This window comes from Phoca vitulina, unplaced genomic scaffold, assembly GCF_004348235.1.
Source record: "Phoca vitulina isolate PV1807 unplaced genomic scaffold, GSC_HSeal_1.0 scaffold63, whole genome shotgun sequence".
Taxonomy (NCBI): Eukaryota; Metazoa; Chordata; class Mammalia; order Carnivora; family Phocidae; genus Phoca; species Phoca vitulina.
The window spans coordinates 8,971,992-8,998,897 of NW_022589766.1; the positions used below are offsets into that span (position 1 = coordinate 8,971,992).

The window sequence follows — 26,906 nt, forward strand, 5'->3', positions numbered from 1 at the left end:
CTGTCCCAGATCTTTACTTGCCTCACATTCCCTGGAGTGACGGAGGATGGGGAAGGGATATTTGGGTGGGAAAACAGCTCTGCCTCTGGTCTCCAGGACTCAGCTTTGGGGGGCATTGGAAGGAATGGAGGAGGAGGTCAGCATGGCGTGGGGCATCTGAGTTACCACAGTGATAGACTCAGGCGAGTGAGGGTAACACATGAGTGACATAGGAGGGCAGTTCAGACCATTGAGAAGCTAGAAGGGAGGTTCTACCAGACTTAATTAACTTCGATATAAATGTCATCGGCACCAACCAAAACTATTACACTGTAGTCCAAGGGTCATGAACCGGATGATGGTATCACCTTCCCACCCCCAAAAATCTTCCAAATTGCCTTCGTGGGACCAAAGCAATAGCTGTTTAATTAAAACAAATATTTACAATGGCAGAATCTAAAGACAGAGATACTGACAAATAAATAGACATAAAAATCTTGCCTATAACACATAATCATCATTTATAAAAACAGTAATACCTTATGTGCCTGGAACTTTATGGAAAACCATTTTACATTTCATCATTTGGAATCAATAAAGTTTTTTCTAAGTAAAATACTTTTCTACTTCCTTAAGCCATGCTTAGAAAATGTTCGCTCCTTCTTCAGTGCCCATTTATCGGACTGTCAAGTTTCCTTTTGTTCTGCCAATGGACACCCTTTTATCCCATCATTCAGCTTCCTCCTTTAGTCTTTTATGGGTTTGGAAACCAGACAGTCATGTCTATTAGAACAGTTTGGAAATCAAGAATAAATAGAATTTTAACAAATTGCTCTGAGTTGCTAACCTGTGAATAAAATGTATGGACTTTGGGAGATGGTCTTTATCCTGGTTTTCCTCCAGGTTCTGGGTTGAGAGGGATGCTGTGAAACTGAGGCAGCATGGTAGTTCAAAAATCAGAGATACCAATCATCTACTGCTTACCTCTATGATATAGCATGGATTGGTTGTTCTTCTTTAAAGTTGGCACACAGAGGCTTTGGGGACTGATTTGAAATGGATCTGATAGTCCATAGGTCAAGTAAACAGACTGGCACCTATTATATGCAGGAAACTCTTGGAGAATTCAGGTGTTTTAAATCCACTGGTTCCGGCCCCAAATTCAACCATCTGGAGATACTGTAGCAGAAGACCATCCAGTGACCTCAAATGCCAGAGCCAGCCCAACCCACCTGGACTCTGCCAATCCTCTCATTTTCTGTGTTCTTGAAAGCTCAATATAGCCCCACCCCACCTCCACACAGTTGAAATTTAGCCTGAATCCACCAATTTCTAGAAGCTGATGCAGTTGTTTAAGGACATACTAGTCCCTCTTCAGATCTTAAAACCTAGACTCTTACCCCGAATGGGATAACATTCGACTAAGGTCATTTAAGTTGGACAGCCATGGAGGCAGTATTGTTAAAGGTTGAGACACCAATTCTGGAGTCAGATTGCTTAGGTCACATCAGGTAACATCTCTGCTTGTGAAAAGGTTGTGCCCTGAGAATGACAGTTGGTCTTTACAAGTCCAAGGCAGTCTCTGCTAATTCCTTTCCCTTTTTGCACACTGCCTATCTGAAGGGGAGATCTGCAGAGAAGAAAACTTCCCAGCTGAGAAGATGATGACTGGAGACATGGTCCTGAAGAACGGTAAATGAGTTGAGTGTGGATTGGTCTCAGCTGAAGGCTACCTTTGAGCCATATGCAGCATCCTCGGTGAAGGCAGACAGGGCCCCAGCCTTCTCAGGAGTACAGAGTCATCATCAGCCACTGGACATAATGGGGAAGCAAATTACGGTCAGTTCAGGCAGACCTCTGACATTCAGCTAAGGGGTGATTCATTTTTCGGTCACTAGACCCTGGAGCCTGACACAGGACTTGGGACCTTCTCCCCCTCGTTCCTGGGAAGCCATGGAGACAGGACAGTAATGGATGGTTTAGCCAGAGGGACCACACCATCTGGTAGTAAGTATAAATCAACCTGAAATATAATCAACCTTGACTTCTCATGGTGCCAGTGAATGATGATACCCAAGATACTGGCTGATTCTGTATTCAACAATCAATGCAATTTTCTGCCATGAATTCAATTTGGCATTCTCATGACATCAGTGTGCAGGTGTGTGGACCAACTGGGTAGCAGAAATCCATTAGAGCATATTCTACGTGTTTACATTTATGGGCCCATTTGTCTGACAGCTTTATGTGGGTGTGATGAACAGACCCTCTGACTCGAATAGAGGGGACCTCTGGAGAAACCACTCCTCAGGCCAATTACATCAGAATGTTGCTGCTGCTGATGTTGGTGATGAAGATGACAATGATGGAGTTAAACCAATGGCATCAGAGAAAACCAGCGCGAAATTCCAACAAGTTGGCTGCTGCTCCCTATAGACTTCCTTGGATGGCCCTGAGGATCTCCTTCTCATGGAGCCAGAGATGGTCAGAGCTGAAGAGGGTCTTAGAGACACCAGCTCACTCATTTCACATGTGGGGAAGCTGAGGCCCAGATATACTGAAGTTGAGTCACCTAGGGTCCCACAGCTAGTTACAAGCAGTGCTGCGGGTTCAACTCGGGTCTCAGTCCAGTTCTCGTCCCATGATGGCACACTGCAGTGCTGCAGCCTGCTCGGGCTGTGGGCTGCCCTGTTTCAACTGCACGTTCATGTTGTCCTGCTCTCCCAGCTCTGAGACTGCACTATGGAGGGACTGCTTGGGATCAGCACGTGAGCTTGGGGATTTGAGATGGAAATGGGCTCAGAAGATTCTAACCTTTTTCCCTCCAGGTGAATCCTGTCTTCACATTCAAATATGACTGTGATTGAGGCAAGACACATACTGAGGATCCCAATATCTTGGAAAGATATTACATAAAATGGACATTTGAGGTCAATGAAGAAACCTCAGCTTTTACTAGACCCTTTTTAAGCAGCCCAAACAGAGGATGTATTTTTACAAAGAAAGAACAGATAATTTAATTCCAGACTCCAATGTCTTTGCAGCAAACCCTACCTAGTGCCACATCTGACATATAGTAGGTGCTCAATAAATCCACGGGGTCTGAATCATCGGGAAAGACCATCAGTGTCAGGCACAGATTTGTCTTATCAGCATATCATCTCATTCACTCAACAAACATTTGTCAAGCTCCTATTACGTGTGAACCACTATATGAGGTTCAAGAAGAGGCTACCCACACAAGCTCAGAATCCCAGGCCATAGGGGAAAGGCTAGGCCAGCTCCTGAGAAAGATCTGACCCTGATCTTTTCAGACTCACCTTGAGCCAGTTTTGTCATTCTCTCTACTCTAGCCAGGACCGCACACACTGTTCCCTCTAGCCTGAGCCTTTCCTACTCTCCACTCTGCCTCCTTGGCTCCTTCTGATCATCAAGGTTTCAACTTTGATGTCACCTCCTCCAGAAATGCCTCTGTGAAACGCCCTATTCAGACCAGGTCCCCTATTACTGTCTGTGCTGGAGTTCATTGCTGGCCTGGGTCTTCACCCAATCTGTGTCCATGCCCTCTGCAAGTGACTTCGAGGTGCCTATTTCCCCAAGTGTTGGAAGTGGGCTTGGCCATGCGACTTGCTTCAGACAACAGAATGAGTGGCAGAGCACAAAGTGCCTGATCTGGGAGGCCCTGCATGTGTAAGCTCGCTCCCCTGTACTTCTGCCATTGTCCAGAGACAATGAGACCAGCCTAGCCAGAGCTTCCTCAATGAAGGTACCCCAGCAAAGCTCCCAGTTCACCCACCAATCACAAGCCAGCCAGCAGAGACACACTCACTCCCAAACATGTAACTGGGGAACTCAGTGAGTATTGTTGTCACAGCTGAAGTTGGGTGGATTTGTTCCATGGCATTATTGTGGTCACCGTCATTGGGTCCACTGATTCAGGGTCTAGGTCCCTGCCTCTGCACCCAGCACAGACTGAGTGCTCAGTAAAGAGTGGACGAATGAACGGATGAGTGCAGTGAATGCAGGGCTACATCCCCAACTCAGTAGAACGAAGGCCCCAGAACCCTGCTCCTTCACAAGAGCCTGGACCTGCCATGGCCCCCTCTGCCTAAGATGATATGAGTCCACCCCATGGACAAAGGCTTACCTCTGGCTTCTGGAGGTATATCCCTTTGCCATCTTGGGTTAAGTTCTGGAAGGCATCTGTAAAAATGCAGCAGAAAGGAACACAGCTAACGTGTGCTGGAAACATTACGACCAGTTCCTCCCCTCCGTCCCCACGCCTGGGAACCTGGTTTCAGCCCCAGGTGGCCACACTTTACAAGGCTAAGCGAGCTGCCTCAGGCCTTTGCCCCTGGGACAGGCGGGGTGTACATGAGCTTGGAGCGATGCAGCCAGGTTTCTCGGGCACAGAGCCAGCGTGCCCCATAGCTCCTGGCCGGCTGCTGTCCTCCCTCCTGCTTGAACTGGGGACAGGTGGGCAATCCACAAGGAGTGCGGAGGGACCTCTGGCCCTGCCTCCTTCCCACCAGCTCACCCTCCATATTCTCCGCACGCAGCATCAAGTGGACGAAGCTGACGAAGTCTATCTGGAGGTTGGGGCCGCCGTACCGGATAAGCATCAGCAGGCAGACATCATCACTGAGCACGATTCCTGCATGGAACACAGACTCCGGCCGTGGGTGCTGGGGACCTCATGCCCCCTCCCCGCCACCTGAGGCCCCTTCAGCTCCCTCCCCTTGCAGGACCTGAATCCTGATAACACGGGGTCTTCTTTTATGGGGTTCAGTATGAGTTGTTTAATTATTTAGTCCATTAACTTTATCTCCATCTCGACTCCCCATTCTTGCCCCTTAGGCCACCAGCATGAGGATCTTTTTATCGACTGGGATCCTGGCCTTCAAGGCAGGAGGCAGTCTGCCCAAGAGTGGTCAAGAACATCCACTTTGGGGCCTGGTAGCCCTGGATTCAGGCTCCAGACAAGTTACCTAACTTCTCTGAGCTGTAACTTCTCTGTAAAGTGGGGATTATCACTTGGCGTGGGTGATTAAACGAGAGCGTGGATGCCCCAGCCCTCAATAATGTTGGCTGTGACCACAGTGAGAGTGATAATAAATGTTTCCGTGATTTGCAGATCCACATCTTCGGGCCTCTGGGAGCAGCTCCGCACATTAGAATTACTTCAGAAGTGATGCACCCCCTGGCCTCCCAGCCTGGCGAGGGTGTGGCCAGCAGCCCCTGTCTAGCCCGTGCCTACCTGCGTCCCTCATGGCGGCCCGCAGCTGAGTCCTGTTCAGGTATCCCGACTGGTTACTGTCGTGCTTGTGGAAAACCTCCTGTGAAGAACCCACACCAAAGGCTTAGGAACCCGGCATGTCCAAGCACCGCCTGAGAGCCCCTCCATGCCCCAGCGTCCATGAGCAGTGGACCCTCGCCAGCGTGAGACCCCGCCAGCAGGGCCTGCTGCCAGGACAAGAACAGGCAGAGGCTCCGGGCTTCTGAGATATGGAGTGGTTTTTTGTCATGTGGATAGACAGCCTGGGTATAGCCAAAGGTACTTGACTTAGGCACATTCTCCAAACCTTGAAGGGCTGCCAGCTTTTGGACTCAGGAGACAAGGGGGATAGTGGTGAGTAAGAACTGGAAAAATAGAAAGAAGCCAACTGATGCAGGACTTTAATTGCCACGCTAAAGAGTTCAGACCTTATCTGACGACCATGGGGAGTCTTTAAAAGCTTTCAGTAAGAAGCGACATCATCAGACGTGCACTTTAAAAATCCAGGAGACCGTTGCAACAGGCTGGGTTTGGGAGAGAGGGAAGGCGGGCGCACTGAAGGGAGGGTAGAGCAGCTGGGTGAACAGTGGGGAACACGGGGCTGAAAGAGGCGTGGTGCCTTACACAGTTTCGCAGAACTGCCATCTCTGCCCCCCACCCCCGCAAGGAGGTGTGGTTAAGACTTGTTCTTACCTGATAGAGCGTCAGCTGCTTCCACAGGTCTCTGAACTCCTGGATGCTCACAGTACCGGATGCATTAAGCTGATAGAGGGTTAAGGTCAAAGCCTCTAGGGGAGTTGCATTCACACCTCTGGGAGCAGCAACTGGCCCTCCGCACAACAGGCTGTAATTTGTGGACAGCCCTGCTCCCTGTCTGATAGCCCTGCTTGGCCTCTGCTGGCTGGTCAGTCCAGCCCAGGGCTCCCTCGCCCTTGCTAGGAAGGGACAGAAGGAGCCAGAAACACAGCCGCACTGGGAGAAGATTGATGATGGAGGGGATGTTGGTGATGACAACAGCTAACATTCAGTGAGAAAGGGTATTTTGACACAGCCAATTTGATGTGATTTAAATAAAAAACAGTAACTTTTTCTCCCCATTATTGTTAAAACCAACTTCTGGAAGGAGTCTGTCATAGGGTGGCTCTTATATTTAGTCATTTTATAAAAAGTTAAAAGCTTAATGACTGGCCTCGTAGATCGTATCATGTCCAAACACCTTTGTATCAGGGAGACGAGGTCAACATACCACCACACACACCTCTCTTTGAGCCCGAGTTATACGCTTGTCCTACATCACTTCATTTTCACCTCCTAGGTGAGGTAGGTATTCACTCTCCCCCTGTAATGGATGATAAAATGGGGGCTCAGAGCGGATGCTCCTGTTGAAGTTCATGCAGCCGGTGGTAAGGTTGGGACCTCCTCTGATGCCAGCACACCTGCCCACCGCCGCACGCTGTCTTCTGCAACATTTCTCCAAAGACAGCTTTTATATTTGCAACCCCCACCCCACACTCTCCATTCTACGTGCCCCTCTGTACTGTGGATAATTAAACTGTGATTAAGTTGTCCACTTAGAAAGGCAGAGGGTTTGCTAGAAACATCACAGGGCTGAGAGCCAGGAAAGCAGAGTCTGTGGCATGCCACTGAGCTTACCGACCTCTGATCTCCTGCTCTGTAAATGGGAGCAGCCACTGCCTGGTCACCAATTGCAAAAGTCGGGAGCCTGAGGCTCCTGGAACAGCTTCTTGTTACCCAGAGGATTGCTCCTAACCACCACCCCCTGCAGCCGCCTCATCCTCACTGTCGGCAAATAAGAGTCTTATTATTCATAGCTAATAGTCACCGCTCTGTGCATTCTCCCACTGATACGACAGAGTAGCTTTTAATAGCATCTCCACGCTGCACACGAGGGCCTGAAGGCACAAGGAGGCTACGTGACTTGTCTGAGATCACACGACTACGAAGCGCTTGGGTTGGGATTCAGACCCAGGCAGCATGGCCCAGCGCGAGGCTCTCCCCCAGCAGCAGCATGCGTCCTGCCGCAAACCTGGAAAGATACGTCCAGCAGGGCCAGGATCCCCTGACAGGCGTCCAGGCTGAAGAGAGGCTGGGTGCTCCCCAGACCTGCAGAGGGACAGAAAGAGTGTGCATGGGGGTGGCCCTAGGACGGCACAGCCCTTTTCTGAATGGGAAGAGGCTGAGCTGTCTAGGCCACCTGTAGGTTCCAATGACCATCATTTATGGGGGGTAGCGGGGAGTAAGGACAAGAGGGCAGCAGACAGAGAGAAGGCTCAGTGGTGGTTCCTACACCCAAAGAGCACCATAAAGCCCTGCGGAGACGAGCCGGTTACAGCCTGGCTTTGCTTCCACCATAGGCAGGTGAACGTAGCCCCAGGTACCTAGGACATAGGCACCGAGTCACGGACTCCCAAATCCGAAAGAGAGCTGAGAGATCAATCTGTCCGAGTTCTACCTAAACTGGGGGATCCTTTCCTCAGATGTTCAGTGGATGGTCTCTCGGTTATGGGTGTTTGCTTTTTCACATGGATGCATAGCTCCAGTCAGGAGAAATTTATGTTACTTCCAAAGGAACCTCCTGCAAAATTCAATCCCTGGTCCAAGTTCTGCCTCCAGAAAGGCATAGACAGGCATATGTCTGCTCTTCAACGTCTCCTCTCCATACTAAACGTGGCTTCTAAACTCTCTCTGCCTTCTTCTAGACCCTATGCTTTGCCATCTTCTCTCTAAATGTGGTACCAAGACCGGAATGCACTCCTTGAGCTGCAGTTTAATGAAGCAGAGTACAAGGGGACTATGACTTCCCAAATTTTCAAGCTGTATTTCCCAAATTATGTTCCAGTGATGATGTTCTGCAGAGAAAGGGTTTTGAGTTCAACTATATTTGAAATATTTTGTATTTATAGACCCTTTTATCCATTCACCATGCATCTTAGCATATAATGGTACTGAGAAGCCAGCATCGAAATTTTGTTTTTGTTTAATGCAGAATTCCCTGAGCACAATTGACCACAGAGTCTAATCCCTTTTATTTCATGGAACATTTCCTAAAACTTCATAGCGTCTAATACTCCTTGGAATGCAGTTTCAAAAATACAAATCTAAACATTTTCATTAAATATAGCCTGAATTTAGATTAGCTTATTTAGCAGCAACTTGAAACTGTGAGCCTGTGTTAAGCTCCAGGTCAACTATATTAACCAGATATCTTTCACATAAACTGCCACAAAACTGAGATCTTGTCTGCCAGGAACTTAGGCAATCAATTTTTAAAAAATAATGAAGTGACAGTTTTTAATTATCATCCTGACTCTGTTTCATTTTTTGGTTTGGGTACAGCTTGTTATGAGCATTGTGAATTTCAATTCGGCTATCTATTATATTAATGATTCCTTCCAGCTTTGTGCCATCTGCAAATCTGATAAGCCCACCTCCCATGTCCTCTTCTGAGTCATTGATAAATCCTGAGGAAGTGAAGGGGACCAAGGGTAGAAACCAGGGACTCTCATCTATACTTACAGACTCTCATCTATGACATAGATTTATCCCTCTGGTTTCACATTTATATAACTCTTGGGAATGGTAATCAGACTTGTGAATACATCTCATATTGCTACTTCCCAACCCACATGTCATCATTTACCATCAGATACTTTACCAAGTATTTTGCCCAAAACCACAGTAGTTCTCTGATCTGTCAATCCAAAAATTCTCTCATAGGACTAAATGAAAGCAATTTGTCCACACATTCTTTGGAAAACCACTTTGCATACTTGTGATCAAAACATTTAAAAAATTATAAATGTGCTCGAACTTTCTCTTCTAGATAATTTCCCTAGAATTTATTTTCCAGGGTGTGTGTGTCAGTGGGGGGGATTCTTATATTCTATAATTTCTAGAATCTCTCCTTCTGGCTCTTTTATAATACCTGAATTTGGCTTTGAGGAACCATCTGGAAATTATTTCAAGCCCTGAGTTATACAACACCCTAGACTATAATTTGTTTGGGTTTGAAGTCTTGGCTTCATATAAAGGAGAATCAATCACATATGTTAGGTGGCAAATACCTGTTAATTGTTTGGTTTACTTTCCTTGTTTTGAAATTCATTCTCCTCCCTGGAGAAATCATGTTCCTTCCACTTGAAATATACATATAAAAAATTTTCCATGGATTTTAAACTTTCGTAATAATTTATCTCAAGCTTCATATGAGGGCATCCACACTGGCCATTTGCAGCCCTCTGAGGGGATGTGCTCCCCTCCTTCAAATTTTTGAAGGTTGGTCAACTTAAATACGAGTTCATTAGAAAGCTCCCTGGGAGTGCTAGTCAACACTTACATTATATATAAATACAATATTTATATGCCAGGCTGGGTACAGTTCTTCCACATGGAATTTATATGCCAAGAAAGAAATACTCAGATATTCTTCCCAAACTAGCAAAACATCAGAAATCTTTATTTTCACAGCCATGTATCTCTACACACCCAAACTAAGCAAAGCAAAGCAAAGCAAAAACAAAACAAAACAAACAAAAACCCCAAAAACGAAAAACAAAAAATCTCTTTTCCAAGCTGTATAAATTTCTTTACTACTATATGACCCACCCTGGTGTAAGACACCGCTGCTTAGGGGACCCTTGTGCAGGAATTCATGTGTCCCACAGGGGAAAGAGAGTAGACCCGGAGTTCAGAAGAGCCGTGCCCCTTGAGTCCTCCAGGATGACTCTGAAATACTCACTTGACCAGGTCATGTGGTTCAGGATCTTCTGCAGCTGCACTGCATTTATTTCTGGATACTGAAGTGGGAGCAGAGTAGCAGGAGAAAATTATCATTACCAAAGGTTCATTAGATGCAGAGGGGCTGCGGGAGAAGAGAGCTGGGAAATCACCCCCACACCTGCTCAGCACGGAACATATGCCACTTCTGGGCAGAGTAAGTGAGCCCGGGTGTCAAGTCCAGGGAACCCCAGCAGGACAGGACTCATAAGAAACAGTCTAATAATGGTGTTTGTCAAACTGAGTTTCATCAAGATGCTTCAGGAGTTCCGCAAACAATTTGGTTTGAATTTTATTCTTAATAAGCGATCTTCAGCCAAGGCTCCAAGTTTTAATTTTAGAGTTTATCAGAAGCAACCCTTTACATTAACATTTAACTTTAAAGGGGCGCCTGGGGGGCTCAGTTGGTTAAGCGCCTGCCTTCGGCTCAGGTCGTGATCCTGGGGTCCTGGGATTGAGCCCCGTATCAGGCTCCCTGCTCAGCAGGGAGCCGGCTTCTCCCTCTCCCTCTGCTGCTCCCCCTGCTTGTGCTTACTCTCTCTCAAATAAATAAAATCTTAAAAAAAAAAAAATTTAACCTTAAAAAATATAAATGAAATGTAAGTATCATCAATGTGAGCTTATAAAACAGATACATATTCATAATATATCATTTTTATCTGTTTTATATATATTGGGGTTCTCAGTGAGATTCCATTTGATAAAAGGACTGCAACAGAAACTGTTTGGAAACCCCTGGTATGGAGGAAAACATTTATGAACAACACAGGTAAGATTCTGACTATCCTCTCTGGCTACATTAGGCAAAATGGCAGGGGTGAATATGAGAGAAGACTTGGGGGGCAGGCACATTGTGAATTAAATCCAGAGAGTTGCCAACACAAGGAGCTCATCCCTTGTAGTTTTAATGACATCACTAAGCTGTCAGATGCCAGATTTCTAGTGTATTTGTGTCTTATTCCTCAACAGATCTAGTGTCCTGCAGCTTAGGGACAGAGTGGCCTCCAGAGCCCTACCTCACACCACTGGCCTCCTGATCTGGGTCAGCTTAAGGAAAGGCCACAAGGGGACCAGGTATGCAGCCCCAGGCCCTCCTCTTCCCTAACACCCTCTTCCCAGCCCTATCCCTTCTCTAGGTGACCACCCAAGCGGTCCTCCTCCTTGGGCTCCCCCAGGCCCCTGGGGCTTGTCATTACCATGCTCTGCACCCACTGCCAACACTCTAAACTCTATATTCCATTTTCTCAGGGATCAAAGATTAAAGCTGTTTCTCCTACAACTAATCAAAGTCACTTCCAAGAACAGATATGCATTTTACAGGAGCCTTCTGGAGACAATCCACTTCCACTTACTTGTCTAAAAACCTGAGGACTTGAATATAAAGTGGCAGTTTGGGGAACAGGAGCCTTACATCACACTTTGTACCAGGGTCAGGCAGCTGCAAACACATCCTCCATGGAATTCTATGCTCCACTTTGTCCCCCGCTTTGCCCTCTGCTCGCCACCACCCCTGGTCAACTTACCTTCTCAAAGAGTTTAGTGAAGAATTCATCCTGCCCTTCATTTTGGTCCACTATTTCCTAGAGGAACAGACACATGGAAAGACCTCATCATTCACCTGGATGAATGGATGCTCAGGCACACACTAATGTCTCATGACCCCCAAGCCCCAGAAATCTATAAGTTGCACCTTGAGCACCATCTTAAGTTTTCTATGACAGCATTCACACATCTTTTGTTTCTCCAATTCTCACTGGCTTTGGAGAAGTAGCAAACAGTGAAATGGGTAAAAGAAACACCAGGTAGAAAGAAGCAGAAGCAAGTCGATGTATAACTCATGTACCGGGCACTCTGGGCCCTCCATGACAAGGACCTGACCAGAAAGGCAGTTCTCCTGGTGTAAAAACAGCAGAACTAGGGACTCTTAGGGCACAAAAGAAAACACAGTATGGGTGCCATAGAGTAGGGTCCTCAGGATCTGCAGACTTCTTCCCCCAACACATGAACGTGAGGGGAGAAGCCCACCGTCCTTTGGACGGGTCCCAGCGTGTGGAATGCCACCGGCCTACGCACCTTAGAGAAGACAGCACTGACGCTGCAGCCGATTTCACTGAGGGAAAACAAAAGGCAGAATTACTTCCTGAGAGCATTTTGGCCAATATTCCCCCTCCCCTGGGAACACATCTTCCAAGTCCTTTACCTGATTTGCCATGTGGGCTCGCCCCACTCTCACGCCTTTCCCCCCACTTCTCCTTGGAGTGGACAGTCCAGCCACGTGGCCCCACACCCTGCTCCCCACATGCCCCCGGGCTGTTGCTCATCTCCACGCCCGGCATGCCTTTCACTGTCCCCATCTACACCAAACGACTCCTACTCATATATACTATCAGCACGGACAGGCAGTGAGGCTCGAGGCCAAGTCAGACTACATAGGGCCAAACCATGAAATAAAAAAGAAAGAGAACTGGGTTCTAAGCACTGAAGGGCTGTCGTGTCAAAACAATCATAAGCAGCAGAAGAAGTTGGGCTGGGATGTATGTCTATTGATTCACTTGCACACACTTATGGATCTGAGCCTGCTCATTGATGACAGCCTCCCCTCATGTGCACAATCCCCATGCAGCTCCTAGAAATTAACACCTCCCAAAGCCACCCCTGCTTCCCCCAGGACCATGGGAGGTTGGCTCAGATGCTCCTCCTTGATGTTCTGCTAACACCCTGTGTAGATAAATGCTTGCACCGGACATAGCATAAATCACTGCTCATACGTCCCTGTCCTTTCCAGGCCTTGAGCTTCTGGAGGGCAGGGGCCAGGCCTAGGCTAGTTTTTTCTCTTGAATGTCTAGCAGACTGTTCATTTCTTAGGAGAGTGGGGAGGAAGAAAGGAAGGATGCTCTCCATGCAGGGAGCTCCCTGCTCTCCCTACCCCTCTCCTGTGTTGGCCACACAGACCCCGTCCTCTGCCATTTCCACCTCCTCCTCCATACCTCCCCTGGCCCGAGGGGGCCCCAACCTCCAGGGGAGTCCTGTGTCCTTACTGAAAGATGTGCTTCCTAGAGAAGACCCTCAGGAGAAACTCTGACTCCCGGCCAGCCTCAGAGGTGCAGGGCACGATGAGGTATGTCCCTGGCTCCAGCTGCAGCTCCCGACTCACTTCTTTCTCTGTGAGAAATGCTTCGGGCCAACTTAGGGGAGCATTTTTCCAGAAGAACTCAGGAGGCAGTCTCCTCTGGTCACCATAGTACTGTGGGTGGAGGATGGAAGAGCCCCAGTTAAGATGATACCCAGGGCTTGTAGCCAGCCCTGGGGTCCTTGGCCAGGAGACAGGATGAAGGTGGTCTCTGATTAGCCAAACCCAACCTGCTCCAGTGGAGGGATAAAGGGGTGAGGAGTGGAGAGGATAAAACACAACATGTCAGGAATGAGCACCACTGCTGGAATCCTATGTGGGGCTGATGAACCACATGTCAATCCATTTAACTTTACACTAAAAACAATGTTGTATACAAACGACGTGAGAAATGTCACTGTGTCTGCACTTTCCATTTTACAGTTAAGGGTCTGAGGCTCAGACAAGTTAGGTCATGTGCCCAAGGTCACCTAGCTGGTAAGAGTCCCAGCCAGTGTTGGAATGCAGGGCAGCTGAGCTCCAAAGTCCATGTCTTTTACACTCCCTGATGCTGCCTCCATGTACGTGATGCAATTTCAAGGTTGATTATGACATGACTATGGTCACAGATACTGGTGGACCACCAAACCTCTCCCCACCTACAGTAAAACAGCTACGTACAGATAAACTGGACATTCTACATCATCTCAGTGACGGGGAAAGGGAACCGGACAAAAGTTCAGAAGGCCTGAATCAGGCTCTGCCTCTCACATTGCCTGGGCATGTGTTTTTGTTTTATCTCATATTCTCTCTCTCTCTCTCCCCCCTCTCTTATTTTCTCTCTTTCTCTCTCTCCTTTCTCCCTCCTTTATTTCCCTATCTTTCCCTATCTTTCTCTCTTGCTGCCTTTCCCCTTTGCTCTCACTCAAGGGTTGTAGAGGGAGAAGAGGACCATATGCTGGTTCTTCACTCCAGTTTATAGATAGATAACAAAGACATTACCCATTTACATAAAAACATTTCACAGGTTCCACTCAAGGCTAAGGAAATAAAATGTATCTCCTGATGATGCATGCTTTCTTTTATCAGACAATAAGAACTAGAGACTCATCCTATTGCCATTTTTGCCTTGGCTACTGGGAATCTCAGAACTAAATTTTATAATCAGCCGTATTAGCTGTCCTAGGTTTAGCGTTCCCTGTAGACTCAACTGCTTACCTTATCCATATATGACTTTTTTCTTGCCCTTTAAATTTTTAACTGGCTTATAGTTTTGTTCTGTTTACAGTTTTATTGTAGGCTGACCCAAATTCTATTCAGAAATATGCATGATATAAATAACTTTAAAAAAATTATGGGAAACTTTGAGAGCCTTCAGTGTTCCTACAGGAGGAAAAAAGTCCAAAACTGACCCAAGACACCTAATACAGAAATAGTTTCTTTTACAAAAACCCTTTTACTCGATTCAGTCTAATTTGAGAAAATGCAGTTTTCCACTTCTGTTTACTTTGGGAAACAAAATAATAGCCTCCACGCTCGCAGAGGTTGGGGTCCCTCCAACCTTCTCAGCTGCTCTTCTAGGCTCCCACTGCACATGAGAGCCACAGTTGCTCCTGTCCCCTGCCTGTGTTTCTGTCCCATTTTCCCCAAGCCTTTGTCCCTGTCCCTAAGGAGGGGGGCTGCATGGTCTCCTGATGTCCCATATGTTACAGATCTGTTTTACTATGGGCTTCATAACTCAGGCTCTAAGACTGTGATTTACCGTTCTTTGGACGCCAGGATGGTCCTCAATATCAGTGCTAGGTATTCATGCAGGGATTTAATAAATTCTAACATGTATTGGTTCTACACCAGGCTCAGAGACCCCCCCAAAGAGGCAGAAGGATTTCTCAGGGTCCTTGGGTAAAAAGAGCGGCAAGCGCCCATCCCTTCGGCACTGTTGCCAGACGTGCTCACGACTCCTCACGTAAGGCTGCTACAGTCAAGCTGAACCTCACACGTGACATCACTCCAAACCAGGGCCAGCTGGTCAAGTGTGGCACTCACCTTGCTCAACTGAAAAGCAGAAAAAAGAGACGCCTCATTAGGCAGGGAATGCAACTCTTCCACAAGCACAAACGAATGGAGGCTGATATATAAGAAGGCTCCCCCCCAAGGGCCCCCGTCTCTCCCATAAGACTTGCTGTTCTAGTCAGTGACATTTTAATTCATCATCAGGAATTCTGGAAAAGGGTGATTGATGGAAGGCAACCTTGACTTTTTGGGAGAGGAAAAGAACAGCGGTCTTGATTGTATGAACTGTGTGCCGGGCCCCACGAGGAGCACTGGCATGCGGTGTCCTTCTGGTCTACCCTTTGTGTAAATATCAATGTCCCCACTCTACAGATAAGGAAGCTGATGCTCAAGGGCCAGCAGGTGATGTGTTCTAGATCACATATTCCCAAGGGACAGAGCCAAGGTCTGCACCCAAGTCTGCGTGTAGACAGAGACAGATGGTGAAGAGGACTGGAAACAGGGAGGAAGGATGCCCAGTGGTGGGAGATGCCCCATGAGGCCGCGGGCCCTGGAGGCCCACTCACCCTAAAGAGGTAGAAGCCGATGGCGAGGTGAGGCTTCCGGTTGCGGTGCCTGTGCCTGGGCTTCTGGAGCAGGGACACCAGCACGCTGCAGGGCATCGGGAAACTCCTGCCCTCCTGAGGGCTCCAGACGCACAGCAGAAACTGTGGGTTCTTCCAGAATGTGTCTGGAGCAGAGCGAAGTGAGGTGAGCCAGGCCCCCGGCTCCCTCAGCTTCACACTCCCACAGACCCAGGGCACCTGCCCTGAGATTCCCACCCTAAGGTCCATCTGGACAGAGTGGGGTTCTCAGCCTCCCCACTCTCCCCCCTCCAACCCCACCCCTTCCACCCCGTGTCCTACAGACACATAGACCAAGAGCTCTTCTCATCACTGTAGCCCCTTTGTGCAGCATGGTTCCTGGCACAGACTTTGTGCCCCAAAAGCACTGACTGCCTGAGTAAGGAACTGTATTAACTAACCGAGGAGAACAGGTCCATGATCCCAGGGAGGTTTGCATTTTAACAGGGACCAAGCTTCAGCCTCTGGGGGAACCTCTGTGGTGAGAGGGGGAAGCCAGAGCCAAGGGCACCTGGCTCACTGAGACCATATCCTACAGGTCTTTCCTTCCAAAGAGATGGCTCAGCACCTCCATTGCGGAGAAAGGGACACAGTGACCAAATCTCTCCACTTTGAGAATTCAGACACATTTGTCTCCTGTAAGTGGTGAGCTGAGAATCCTTGATTTTGTTTCACCACCGACCTCCAGGCAAGGAGGGCCTGATACATAGGATAAAATTACTATTTCAAGCCTGCCTTTAAGGGGTGGTTATTTCAGCATAGAAATGGCCTTGTCCTAAAACCAAAGACTGAACCCCCACTTCTACCATGCATGTGTGCCTGTGGCTTCTTGGGGCTGAGGAGGACACGGCCAGGGCCAGAGCACACGGCTCAACCAGCAAAATCCCTCACACTCAGCCAGATGCCCCGTGCAGGGCGCAGGCCCCACCACCACCCATAGGGTGCCCGCATCCCCACCCTTGCTGGCAAAGCTGCTACTCTAGCCCCAAGAGCCCCAGTTCCTGTGCACGTGCTTACCTCGGGGCGACTTCATCCGGCCACCAGCCGTGCTCCCCTTCTCCCACTTCCCCTCTTGCATGGTGCATGCCCACCTCCGGCCCACCTCCTGACTCAGCAGGCCTGGGATCAGTTTACAAATGACCAGAAGCATGAAATGTGCTTTAAAGTCCCTCAGTGTCATCCTGTGGAGAGGAAGGGGGCACAGCACAATGTCTACTCATCAGGACTAAAGTGGGGGCTGGAATCAAGCAGCCCCACCAGCCCCACCAGCCCCAGCCCCATGACCTCGCCCTTCTGTCCTGCTGAGCTGGCCTGGGACACGGGAGAGCGGCGCTGGCTAGATGAGTGTGAGGAGGCATCAGGGGAGGTGGGCCATCGAGAAACCCCACCCCCACCCCAGCCCGTCACTGGAAGCAGCTTCCTGCAAAGTGTGCCTGGGGAAATGTTCTTGCTTTGCTGATTGCGATGATAAAGCTGAATTGAGGCATTCCTAGCTAGCCAATTGAGATATAAATGTTCAAGAATAATTGCACAAGTCGGTTCTCAACTATTCATTGATAAAAGTCTTAGCCCCTACTCACTTTGCGACCCAAGGCATGCTATCTGCACTGGCTGATGCTCAGTTTACTTATCTGTAAAGTGGAAATTAATAGTAGTTTCAGGCTGTTGAGTTCAGTGCCGGACCCCACTTCCAAAGAGAGAGGGGTCACAGCAGTCTAGAAAGAGTACAGAATGGGGGAAGAGTGGCCCATGGGAACAAGGGTGGAAGTTAATAGTGAGGACCAAAAGCGAAGGGAAAGGGGAGCAGATGGGGCTCGCCTCAGACACCCAGAAACAGCATCAGCTCAAGGCGTCTTGGTGGCTTTTCATAAAAGGGGTGAGTGGCTTTGGGTGGGTGGGAGTCATGCCATGTTGCTCTGAGGTGGCTTATAGTTTATAGTTATGGCTTCTTTCCTCATCTCCCTTTCAGGCCAGGAAAGACAAAACCTTGGGTTTGAGTGTTTTGAGTGATACAAGAGACCGGGCAGAAGTCAGGGAGAAGGAGGCGGCCACCCCCATGCTCTGCACCCAGTGTCCCCCGAGCGCCATGTCAGCAGTCACCGCACTCATCATAGGGACCATGACCGTTTGCAGGGGCTGTGGGCCCCTATCAGGGTTTCACGATCTCTGCACACAAGGCGCCTTGCACATGTGTGGCTCCCAGTAAATATTTGCAGGCTGGTTGTCCAAATGTAAGCCAGGGCATTTTTCCCGAGTCCCCAGGTCAGATACCAGAATTCTCCATCATCACTTTTTCTCAGCAGTAGAATCTTCTCCTTGGGGCTCAGTAGCTCCCACATACTTGAGCTGAAAACAGAAAAGGGGGTGTTTCCGTGGGGAATGAAGGATTGTGGAGGACATGGGGTAAATGCTCGAGAGTGTCATTATTTCTCTCCTCTTCATGCCGCTTTGCAAACAACTAAATCTCACATCCCATCTTCTAAAAACAACATGTAACAGTAACTCATCCCTCACTGGGCGCCAAGCTCTGGGCCAGGCCCCTCACATACTTGATCTCACCTAAGGCTAACAACAATTTTGCAAGGCAGAGATTTTTGTTGCCATTTTAGAGATTGGGAAACAGAGGTTAAAAGAGACTAAGTCACTTTCCTGAAGTCACAAAGTTATGAAATGTCCGAGCGCATCTGAACCTACGTTGGTACTATGTATTTTCAAGCCTGTCATTTTGAACTTCTGTGTCGGACCACGAGGGAGTAAGGCTTTCCTGCATTACTTCCCCACCATAAACAACTAAAAATATAAAAAACAGTTGTTTTCAGATGCTAGACAGCAGGCAGCTCAGGGTTATGACCCGGGGGCCTTTGGGAGGAGCAAATGAGGTGAGCCCTCACGTGGCCCAGACTCCTGCCCGAAACTAAATCCCTGGAAGGTGACCCAGGGAATCGCATTCTGATCTCAGCAGAGTTCCCGGAGGTCACGACATGGAACCAGAAAGTCGGGGCCAATCTGGATCTGTCTACCTCTGACTCAACGGGCCCAAGAGCACACTGAACCGTGCCCAGGAAAGAACACTGGATTCGACTCCAAAGACCTTTAAGTAATTTGCTTACTAAGCATCAGTTTCTTCATCAGTAAAATGGAGATAAAACTCCCTACCTAGTAAGAGCACTGTTCAGAGGATTAGAGATAATAAATATTCGAAGTGCTTGAAGGAAATATGCCAGACTGCACCTAAGGAAGGTCTCTGCACATTCGAAGTCAAGGTAATTTTTACTTTTAAATAAATAAGGGCAGGAAAAATAAATTCAAAATGCTTAGCACAGTGCTGGCAAGCTCTCAATAAACATTAGCTCAATTATTATAATGAATGAGAAAACCATCTATATGTCATTAAGCATCACATAAATGTGAGCAATTGACCTTCACAACCAGAACACTCTCCCGATCCAGCTGGAGACCAAAGAACACTTTTGAATTTGTGTGCAGACGGCAGCCTCCTTCACAGGCTTGCCCTGCCCCGTCCTCACCCCTGCCAGCCTGTTCCGGGCATTCACCTGTCACTCCAGTCTCCTTTCCATTCCACTTTGCCCCAGGGGTTCCGCAGCTTGACTAGATATTCTGGTCCATGTTTGCAGGTCACCTGCGCAAAACGAGAAGCAATTTAGGTGGCTGGGCTGAGTGCCAAATGCAAATGTTGCAGCTATCTGGGTGAGATCCGTGCCTGCCAGATGAGACCTTGAAGTGGAAGACCAAAGGCCCTGAGCGTGGGGAGAAGAGAAAGTGGTTCTGCCTCTTAGAGCTGCTGAGACCTAGCACAACTTACTTACCTTCTCTGGGTCTGTTTCCTCAACTGGAAAGTAAAGTTAATAGCTACATCTGCTGTAACAGGTTGAAGGGTGGCCCCCCAAAGATAGATCTACCCAAAATCTGTCAATGTGATTCTATTTATTTATTTTTAAAGATTGATTTATTTATTTCAGTGAGAGAGAAAGAGAGCACAGCGGGGAGGGGCAGAAGGAGAGGGAGAGAGAGACCCAAGCAGACTCCCAGCTGAGTACAGAGCCCAACACGGGGCTCGATCCCACGACCCTGAGATCACGACCTGAGCTGAAACCAAGAGTCGGATGTTTAACCAACTGTGCCACCCAGGCGCCCCAGTGTGATCCTATTTATTAAAAGGGTCTTTGCAGATATAATAAAATTAAGGAACTTGAGATGAAATCACCCTGAAGGGGTGCCTGGGTGGTTCAGTTGGTTCAGTGTCTGCCTTTGGCTCAGGTCCTGGGATGGAGCCCCGTGGTCGAGCTCCCTGCTCAGCAGGGAGCCTGCTTCTCACTCTCCCTCTGCCGCAACCCCCCACTCCCACCCTGACCCCGCTGCTTGTGCTCTCTGGCTCACTCTCTCCTCTCTCTCAAATAAATAAATAAAATCTTAAAAAGAAAAGAAATCACCCTGGATTAGGGTGGGTCCTAAACCCAGTGATAAGAGAAGGGAAAGGAAGGGAGGGGAAGGCCATGCAGAGATGGAGGGAGAGATTGGAGCTCTCCATCCCTAGCTAAGGAATGCTGGGAGCCGCCATAAGCTGGAAGAGGCAGTGAAGGATCCCCCCCAGAACCTGCAGAGACCGTCATGACAGCTTGATTTCAGATTTCTGGCCTCTGGAACCGTGAAAGAATAAATTTCCGTTGTCTGAAGCCCTTCAGTTTGTGGTAATTTGTTATGACAGCCCCAGGACGCTAATACACCCCTTCACAGGGGTGTGTTGAGGATTGAGTTAACATTTGTGAAGAAGTTGGAACAAGACTTAGCACACAGTAAGTGCTAAATTTTGCTAATTATGTTAAATAAATATACAACAAATATGGACATAAACATGTAACTCTATTAATAAAATCTAAGTTTTGTTAAAGAAATACGAGAATTCATGAAAAGCTCTTGACACACACATAAACATGACTGATGTAGATCTGGGAGGAGGAGGAGGAAGTCAGGTGGGAGCTGAGGTCAAGAAATCTGAAAGAGTAAAAGGGAATTGGAGGACTTGGGCACATCAGGCTGTCTAGAGGACATCGGAGGCTCTGTAAGATGGAACCATGCTTCTCCGTGCAGCCCCGTCCACCAGGAGTGCCCCTTTCCCTCAGACAAATCTACTGACATTTCCAGGGCCAGCTCAATGCCACCTCCTCTACGAAGCCTTTCCTGACTTTTCCCAACCCAATCAGGCAAATGTGTTCTCTCCTACCTCTGAGCCCCTAAAGCCTTTCATCTATTTTTTCTTCTCTCCACTTTCTACTTTGCTTCCTTACCATTCTTACCTATGGTTCTCCATCCCTGACTGTGAGCTCTGTGTAGGCAGGGTCCCTGTCTGATTCATCTTTCCCTCAATGCTTAGCACAGCTCAAAAGATGAATAGCCATGGAAAGAACCCAGGAAGCTGATAAAAAGGAGTGTGTGAGAAAGAAGTGGGAATTTGGGCAGGAAGCCCCAGATGTGAAGGTCATGGGCAGTGGCAGCCCCGAGCAAAGGGGGCCTCGAGGAAGGGCGGTGAGGCCCAGCAGGCTGGATGGCTGATTGGCAGCGCTGCCCCAGGGCAGGAGGGGCTGGGATGGTGCCCTGCAGGTGGCCCAGGCTGGACCCACCACATCACTCCAGAACACAGGTGCACTGGTGTAGGAACCCACCACCTGCTTTGGCAGGACCTATAAAACCCAGCAAAGAATTTGCCCCCTAGACTGGGCACAGCTAGTAATGCTCACCCAAGCCTTGGTGAGAAGCCCTGAGAGAGAAGGAGGAGCCCAAAGGGAAACAGAGGGGCTGGTTCCACCCACCTTCCTGATTCCTGTGAGGGTATAGGCATGGCCGCCCACCAGCCCATTCTCCAGCACCCTTTCCTTCTGTGGAGACAAGAGAGCTCCTCTCAGCCCGCTGCTGTATACAGCTTATTGGGGGGGGGGGGGGCCATGGGGACCTGTGTGGCTAGAGCAAGGGCTTATGGGGAGGGCTGGGAGAGACCCAGCTATGCCCTCACAGTTGTCAAAGCTCTTCAGCATCCACAGTCTCATTGGAGCCTCTAAGTCAGGATGCCATTCTGCAGGGATTCCCGTCCCATTGGACAGAGGACAAACTCAGATTCGGAGCTGCTAAACCATCACGTGGGGTGACGTGGTGGTCGCTCGCAGAGGCAGGGCTGAACCCAAGGCTCCCTACTCTAGTCCCACGTTCTTGGTTGTTACTAAATTAGGCAGTAAAGACAAGTTGTGCTAGTAAAGCACCTTGCACCTGGTTGACACTTAGTCACTGTTAGCTCGCTTGTCTGCACACCATCTGCATTCGACTGTGGCCTCGCCGGCCCCCAGGGCTCAGCTTGGCTGCTCCGGTTTGAGCATCAGGACTCTAGGAGCAAGATCTAGAGGGGGGTCTTGGGGCCCACCCCGAGGTGAGAGCAGAAGCTGGTGGATGAAGGGGACGGGAGCAGGGAGGACACGCTGCTGGTACACAGCCCAGTCTCACCCCTGAGTGGGTCTGGCAGCCAATGAGGGTTCTGCTGTAGGTGGCTCGGGTTAGGATGTCCCAGAGGTTGCCAGGGGCTTCTGCCGGTTTGATGGTCATCGTCACCCCTCCAGTGAAGTCCACGAGTGCTTCAGACACCTGTCCATGCTGCAAGTCTTCGTAGGAGCCAGAGAGCCTGCCCAGGGAAGGAGTACGCATGGGAGTAGAAGGGAAGGGCCATTTATCCTGGAGCCTGGGATGGTCCAAATGAGTCTAGTGAACCCCCTGCTTGGTTCTTCCCTGGGCACGTGCCCGCTACTCCTTCCTTCCATCCCAGGGGCAAAGGAGAAAGCATATACTCTGAGTTCCTATCCTTGTTAAACAACTCCATCCATTAGGGAAAGGCAAAATTCCCAAATGCTTGTTCAGATGGGGTAAACTCTACATAAGAGTCTCTGAATACATCACTTCTATATTCACTGAGCCATGCCTCAGCGTCTCACTTCATAAAATTTACCTGCCTCCTCTTGTGCTCTCCCAGCATTGATGGGAGTGAGACAGAAAGACAGAGACAGGGGAGGGGAGGGGAGGGGAGGGAAGGGAAGGGAAGGGGAAGGGAAAGGGGAAGAGAAGGGAAAGGGGAGGGAAGGGAAGGGGAAGGGAGGGAAAGGGAAGGGGAAGGGAGGGGAAGGGGAAGGGAAGGGGAAGGGAGAGAAAGGGAAGGGGAAGGGAAAGGAAGGGAAGGGAAGGGGAAGGGAAAGGAAGGGGAAGGGAAGGAAAGGGAAGGGAAGGGAAAGGGGAAGGGGAAGGGAAGGGAAAGGGGAGGGAAGGGTGGGGAAGGGAAGGGGAAGGGAAAGGGGAAGGAAAAGGGAAGGGAAAGGGGAGGGAAGGGAGGGGAAGGGAAAGGAAGGGGAGGGAAGGGAAGGGGAGGGGAGGGGAGGGAAGGGAAAATATTTCTGGTGATTGTCTTACTTAGCATAGGCCTTTTCCAGAAGAGCTCCCCAGAACAAGTGTTTGTAGGTAGAAGAGACAAACACCAGCTGGCCAGCTGCATTCACAGGGAGTCGGTCATCTATCACCACAGGCACCCACTTCCCAAAGTGCCAGAACTGGAAGGAGAAAGTGCCCACCGGTGAGAGAAGATTGCCATGGAAGATGGTCAGCCCAGGAGGCAAAGATATGACTCTTCCAAGAACCCTCTTTCCTATGGCTTCCTCCAGGCTGGGGCACCAGGAGGTTACTCACCCAGAACTGGAAAATGCCGGCATACTTCTCAGTGAAATTCTGATTCAGGGGAACGACACGGCTCAGGATGTCCTGGTGCAAAGTCAGGGCTTGCAAAGCAGCCAAGAACCAGCAATCACCTAAGCCAGAGAGCGCATAGCGTCTGCATGGGTGTACTTCCTACGTTCTGCAAGTGTCTGTATGAATCTATTGAAGAGATTACATGCAAGAAATGCCTAGTCCCAACTGCTTTCCTCTCTGGGCTTGTAGCCCAGTTTAGCAGAAGGGAAAGAAAAACTGAGGAGGAAGACAGTGAGTGAGCAGAAGGAGGGGAGGAGCATTGGCTGGAACCTCAACTTGACACCAAGAATTGAGCCATATTCCTGGACCAGCTTTTAGCTTCCTGAATGCCACATCCTCAGGAACTTGGACCCAAACACAACCAAACTTTTCTTAAAGTCCTGCCTCTGTAACTGATTTATGCTCTTCTGGGAAAGCCTCAACGCTTCTGGGCTCCATTATCCCTGTCTGTAAAACAGGTGTCACTACATTTGTGTCTTCCCTTTGTGGCCAAGGGTTTTTTCTATTCCCCTAAAAAGAAAGTCGGGATGAGGATAGGCTTGCTTGGACTCTAGCTGGGGCATCTAGTGACTGGTGTGCCAAAAAGGACTCATTATGGGGACTAGAGCACAGTGAGCACATTCTCCCAAGACAAAACTTAGACCTGTAAACTGGTAATGAGGATTATCCTTGGGCAAGTTTTGGCATTCCCATACATCCTCAGAGGACCAGTTGTTACCATTTTCCTGGCAAAGGACACGGACTACAAGGTGGAGTTCAGGGTGGCCATTTCCCCCATTGGGAATCTCTCAGTTCCCCTCTTCCCCACTCCGCTCAGCCTTAGCAGCTGCCAGGCCTGTGTGTCCAGGGGCTGAACAGACTTACCTACCACTCCCTGGCACAGGTCCAGTCTTTTGGCATTGGCAGAATAGAACTGGGGATTGCTGTGTAGCTCCTGTGGGGGACAGACAGAATTGCCCTTTTGACCAAGAAGAAGCTCCTTGAGCTACAGTGACCGTAGTTTCCCATACCCCAAGACTGGACTTACGGGGACATAGATATAGAATATATGTGAAATCAGGGCTGTCCCAGACAAGCTGGCATATGGATTCAGCCTGTCGCCTTTCTCATTTCTTCTTGCAGCCCATGTAAGCCAGAGTCCGGGAGAACTCTGTGTGGATACTGAGAAATAGCACTTGTACCAAAATGCCTTTGCTTGGAGTTTCTGTTAAAATGGAAGTATGTCTTTTAGAGGGTGTTCATATTTTTCCTAGAGATCTTCCCATTGTCCTTATTCTCCTCCTACTGCTCCTTCCCACCCCGTCCCCCAACATAATGGCCTCTTTGCCCTTCCACACTGAGATGCGGGTGGGGCGGCAGTGGGAGGTGGGGCAGGTGGTCTCTGCTCCGTGGTGAGCACTAAAGCCCTCACGTTCTGCACTAGCACAGCTCACCCAAGGTCAGGTGTGCGACGGACTCTATGTCAGCAGTTCCCGAATTTTCTGGGAAAAGTAGAATCTTGACTGCTATCTAGTTTGCGAGGCCCTCTTGGGAATTTTGCACACAGAAGGGACTTAGTCTGGGGCCATACGCTTTGATGGGCAGGCTGAACAGGGCCCAGAAGGGCAGAGAATCTATAGCACAGGCTGACTCTACTTTGTTCACCAGCCGTGTTTGGGAAATCTATTGTGTAAATCAAGTTTGGCGGGGGCTGGATTGCCTTTGAAAACACTAAGTTGCCTTTTAAAGGAATTGTCAAAGCACTTTAGAAAGTGAAGAACATTGTTATAAAGTAATTAATAGCTTCTTAATTTATGTGTTTTGTGGGCCTGATTTGGGGGTTGGGAGTGAAGGTATGTGAGAATGTGTCTCCCTGGCCGATGGCACTGGCGGCGGCTCAGGATGCCCTGCCATCTTGGATGAGGCCCAACAGGACTTTGGCTGTGGCTGCCCAGCATATTTCTGGGTAGGGGCTGAGGGAGACCACCTCTCAGAGCCACCACTGGTTTTCTCCATCTGGAGAATAGGAATGTGGGCACTCACACATTCCCCTCACGTGGGGATCAATGGCAGTGAGTAAGACCTGGCATCTGGAACACCCCGAAGGAAGGTCTGGGTTGACCTGTGTGTGTGTGTGTGTGTGTGTGTGTGTGTGTGTGTGTGTTGTGGGGAAGCACCCTCCTCGCTTACCGGAGGCCTCCTCCACTGCAGGCCAGGCGGCAGCTTCCGCAGCAGGGGCCCGCTGCCCACGGAGCTCAGGCTGGCTGGGAAGCTGTCATCTTCAAAGAGGCGGCCTTCCATCAGGCACCTTTCCCTCAGGGCCTCATAGTCCTGCTTGGGGAGCTGCGAGGAACCCCCCAGGGAGTTCTTCCGCCCCAGCTTCCATCTGCCTCGGAAAGGTAGCCTCAGAGACATGGCCAAGTGGGTCTTCCCGGATAGTCTCTGTTGCTCCTGGAATGGAGAGCCCATGTTCAGGTTACTCACTGCCGGTTGACACTCTGCCATTCCCCCAGCGAGGAGGAGGAGGACGAAGAGGTGAGACGGGCGGCAGCACCTGGTCCGATTCTCATCCTAGAGAGTGGGGTTCCTTGAGCACGTGTTGCGGTTCTGGGCTCCTGCAGCCAAGGCCTGAGGGAAAGGAGGGCTCTCTCCAGCCTCAGGGCTGGGTCCTGGGCCCCTGACCATGTCACAGGGACACTTCTGTTTGGGCGGCAGGGGCGGGGGGGAGGAGAGCAGCAGGAAGCTAAAGTTCAGTTCATGGGGATTGAGGGTCCCTGTGCCAGACAAGGAAGGAGCAGTGGATGCCCCTTCTGTCCTCCCTCGCAGGGCTGTCACCCCCAAGCTCATTCACGTCCTCCTGCCTGCTCTAATGTCCTTCTCCATCTTCCCTACAAAACCGTGTCTCTCACTTTCCTCCTTCTACATATTCTTCAAATTAACTCCTTCCTTAAAGACATTTTGGGCAATGTAAAAAAAAAAAAAATCACATACATATTATGGTAAATACTGACAGTTGTCTGTATCTACCCATTCCCTCCTTCACCTTATTAATAGGATCCCAGCTTTAATCACTCGATAAAACTTGATCTCCCAGAGCTTCTTGCAGGACAGTTTGGCCAATGAGATGAAGGTAGCAGTCTACAAGGTGGGGCTTTCGGAAAAGCTGCGACTTTCCCAATTTTCCCAGTTGGCACTACTTTTGACTTCCCCACTTCCCATTCCTGGAAAGTAGATGTCACACCTAGAGAGGGACCACTAGAAAAAAGCCACATGCTAGAAGGAGTCTGGATCTTGATGACTTCCTTGAACAAATGGTCCAGCCTCGGTGGCTTGCCTC

The 26,906-nt window shown here is 49.3% G+C and overlaps 1 protein-coding gene across 1 annotated transcript; it reads right to left on the reverse strand.

Annotated features, from left to right (window-relative positions):
• Positions 1–1,764: 1,764 nt before the first annotated feature.
• On the reverse strand, positions 1,765–25,984 carry CAPN14 (calpain 14). The gene is made up of 21 exons (XM_032391680.1): positions 25,760–25,984; positions 24,455–24,524; positions 23,531–23,649; positions 23,258–23,394; positions 22,307–22,481; positions 21,625–21,687; positions 19,351–19,436; positions 18,068–18,142; positions 16,814–16,977; positions 15,740–15,903; positions 15,207–15,215; positions 13,090–13,295; positions 12,125–12,161; positions 11,575–11,631; positions 10,014–10,071; positions 7,314–7,378; positions 5,948–6,016; positions 5,237–5,315; positions 4,517–4,633; positions 4,127–4,182; positions 1,765–1,791 (listed from the first exon to the last, which is right to left on the reverse strand). Exons 1-21 carry the CDS (start codon positions 25,982–25,984, stop codon positions 1,765–1,767), a joined length of 2,058 nt encoding a protein of 685 aa, XP_032247571.1.
• Positions 25,985–26,906: the final 922 nt, after the last annotated feature.